This window comes from Octodon degus, unplaced genomic scaffold (genome assembly GCF_000260255.1).
Source record: "Octodon degus isolate 3935 unplaced genomic scaffold, OctDeg1.0 scaffold00158, whole genome shotgun sequence".
NCBI classification, from domain to species: domain Eukaryota; kingdom Metazoa; phylum Chordata; class Mammalia; order Rodentia; family Octodontidae; genus Octodon; species Octodon degus.
The window spans coordinates 3,131,643-3,134,938 of NW_004524734.1; the positions used below are offsets into that span (position 1 = coordinate 3,131,643).

Here is a 3,296-nt window from a genome sequence, read left to right on the forward strand (position 1 = left end):
AGAGAGAGAGAGAGAGAGAGAGAGAGAGAGAGAGAGAGAGAGAGAGAGAGAGAGAAAATAGTTTCATTTTATGGGCTGGGATATAGCTCATTGTTAGGATTTTTGGCTGGTATATGCATTGTCTAGAATTTAATCGCTATTAACGGGAGGTAGTATAGAGAACAAAAGGAAAGTTTTGGTAAATTTTTATTTTATCCAGAAAACATCCTCTTTGCTTTTGCCATTCAGAGGTATTTTTAAGTGAGATATTTTCCTATTTTATAATTTAGGGCAGCAGCAATGACTCTCCGCACAGTATTATTGTCGTTGCAAGCACTATTGGCAGCTGCAGAACCGGACGATCCACAAGATGCAGTAGTAGCAAATCAGGTAAGGTGACTGTTTTTGAAAGAGTTCTTACCTCTAGGTGTCTCCATTTAGTAGTACTATGTTAACAGGAGCATCCTATTCTGAAACTAAATTTGGAAGTGGCTTTCTTCTTGCAATATGATTATTTTGTCAGGTGTAATAATGAAAATTTTCGCTTTGGATTTTAAACGTAGTAGATTTAATTGCATTCATGGTCTTTTTCCTAGTATATGAGTTTCCAAATGCACACAGTCAAGAATGACAGTGTACATGCACGTACCTCGTGTCTAGCACTCTTGATTAGCATTTTACTGCACACTATAATGTGTGTATCCTTCTCCTATCCCTCCTATCAGCCTTGATCTTGATGTGACAGAGTAACATTAAAGTGACTTTCTGATTTGCCAAACATAATATTTTTCAGTTTTGATTGTCTTTGATCAGTCAAAGACAAAAGATTAACAAATTACAGCCCAGCTGTCTTGTTTTGTAAATAATGTTTAAAACATCGCCATACCCAGAATTTGCTTGCCAACAGCAGTGACATTGTAAGGTTTAAATTAAGGATTGTTAGTCCCCTTAGGAAATATTCTGCCAGCCTGTTCTCTTAAGCCATTGTTTTAGTGAGGAATCATTGTTTTACTGAGTACCCCCACCCCCATCGTGTGGTACTGGGGCCTTTGCACTGAGCAGTGTTCCCAAGCCTTTCTGAACTTTTATTTTTTCAGAACTGGGGATGGAACTCAGGCCCTTGCACTTGCCACGCAAGCGCTTATTCTACTGAGCTATCTCCCCAGCCCCTGAACTTTTTTTTTGATTGATTGATTGATTGATTGATTGATTGATTGATTGATTGTGACAGGATCCTGTTATATAGTCCAGGCTGGCCTTTAACTTAAAGTTCAGGTAGGTATCTTGAACCTTAAGTGTTGAGATTACAGGCATGTGCCACCATGCCTGGCCCTTTTTAATTTTTATTTTGTGCTGAGTATGATGGCATATGTCTATAATTCCAGTGCTTGGAAGGCTGAGGCAGGATTGCTGTGTATTGGAGGTCAGCTTGAGCTATAATGAGTTCAAAGGTAGCCTGAATTACAGAGCAAGACCTTGTCTCAAGAAACAAAACAAAAAATTTTTGAGCAGGAACTTGCTAAATTGCTCACTCCAGGCATGAATTTGCCATTCTCTTGCATCAGCCTCCCAGAGTGCTAGGATTATTCTTCTCTTCAGAGTTGTTCCTTAATTTCTACATTGCATTGTTTTTTCCTTTAACAGTCGTTATTTGAGGGCCAGGGAGATGATAGCTTAGTAGAATAAGCGCTTGTACAAGGGCCTTATTCAACCCCTGGTTCCTCCCCGAGCCCCTCCCCCCTCAAAAAAAAAGCAGTTAGTTGATTATCTCGGCCTGTACAAGGAACCTGAGCCAAGGAGGCCTTGGGGCCACACTCTCTGCCCTGAAAGCCTCAGCTGCCCAGGGCACCTTTGGGACACTCCTGATCACCATCACGACCCCTAGATTCCAGAAGGGGTAACCCTGACAATCAGGACAAGTCAGACCAGGCTGGGCTCCAACTTGTGATCTTTCTGCCTCAGCCTCTCTCAGTGCTGGGTTTACAGTGTGCCATCTCACCTGGCTCCTTTCTTAGTATTTTTATTTGGCTGTGTAGTTTTGCCGAAAGGCCTGTGATGCTCTAATATGCAGTCCTTCCACCTGACTTCCTAGAGTTGCTGGGATCATCAGCCTACACTGATATGATTGGCTTTGGTTTATTTTTATTATTATTTTTAGAAAACTTAAGGATTTTTTTTTGGCTGGCTCAAGCTGCCTTAAGGGTGGGTCTGGTGCAGCATGTGAAGCTGGGGATTGAGCCCTGGTCCCCTGTACCTGAGTTTCCCAAGCAGGTGCTTTTAAGCAACTGAGCTAATCTGCAAGCCTCCTGAACTAATCCAAAAGCCCCCAGCTTTTGTTTATTTTTAAACAGAGTTTCTCTAGATTGCTGACCTTGAATCAGGAATCCTCTTGTCCTGCCTCAGTCTCCTGAGTAGGTAGTATTATCCATTTGGTTTTCCTTATTTTTGCTTCTTTTTTTAGACAAGGGTCTCACTATGTAGTTCAGCTTGTCCTTAAACTCTCTATGTAGCCCAGCCTACAATTTGAGTAATCCTGCCTCTGCCTCCTCAGTGCTGGGAGTACAGATGGTGCACCACCACGTGTGGCTAATGCTTTTATCTTTTTTCCATTGTTGAAGAAGTGTTCCTCACATGGTCATTGTGTGATCTTTATATTCTACCTCTCACCACAAGGCTGCCCTGTAGGATGGACAGTGCCTGGTGTAGGCTAAGGACTCCATGGGTTTCCACCTGAGAATCCATAATTACTTGGTTACAAATCAAATCCATCAAATGAGTAAACTAAAACAAATAAGTAAATAGGATTGGACTTTGGAACACAAAAGCATATTGAAAACTGCACAGCTTTAGGTGAATGTTCCTTTTGATAGTTCAACATAAAATTGCTAAAAATGAATGAGGAACATTCTGTTTTATATGATGCCATTACTATCTTAGTTTTGTATGTAACGAGTCACAGCTCTTGGAGTTTTTCCTGTGTCTGTGTTGTTCTCCTTTTTCTGTGATTTCTTTCTTTCTTTCTTCTTTTTTTTGCTTTTGTGGGAAGATGATTTATTGGCATAAGAGAACATTTAGAATAATACTACTTTCTTATAAAGTATTGCAGTTCACATTTGTTATATTGATTAGTTTTGTTTGTCACTCTGACAAAAATTTATCTGCTGTTTTGTTCATAATATCCCATATTTAATAATCAGTTCAGCTTTGATTTCCTATTTCAGTAAAGCATTCCAAGGCATTACGTATATGCTTTCTCTGTGATTTGAATTGTGTACAAATAGTTTTGTATCTTTCATGGCGTACTTGGTTTTTTTTTT

General features: G+C 40.0%; 1 protein-coding gene across 3 annotated transcripts in view; it reads left to right on the top strand.

The window, feature by feature from the left end:
• Window positions 1–3,296, top strand: part of Ube2k (ubiquitin conjugating enzyme E2 K) — a 74,281-nt gene that overhangs the window by 67,523 nt on the left and 3,462 nt on the right. For all 3 annotated transcript variants that reach the window (XM_023702796.1, XM_004642643.3, XM_023702795.1), the window contains one exon: window positions 270–369. In XM_023702796.1, the coding sequence (XP_023558564.1) occupies window positions 280–369 (90 nt within the window). In that variant the 5' untranslated portion in view covers window positions 270–279. The remainder of the gene's footprint in view (window positions 1–269; window positions 370–3,296) is intronic.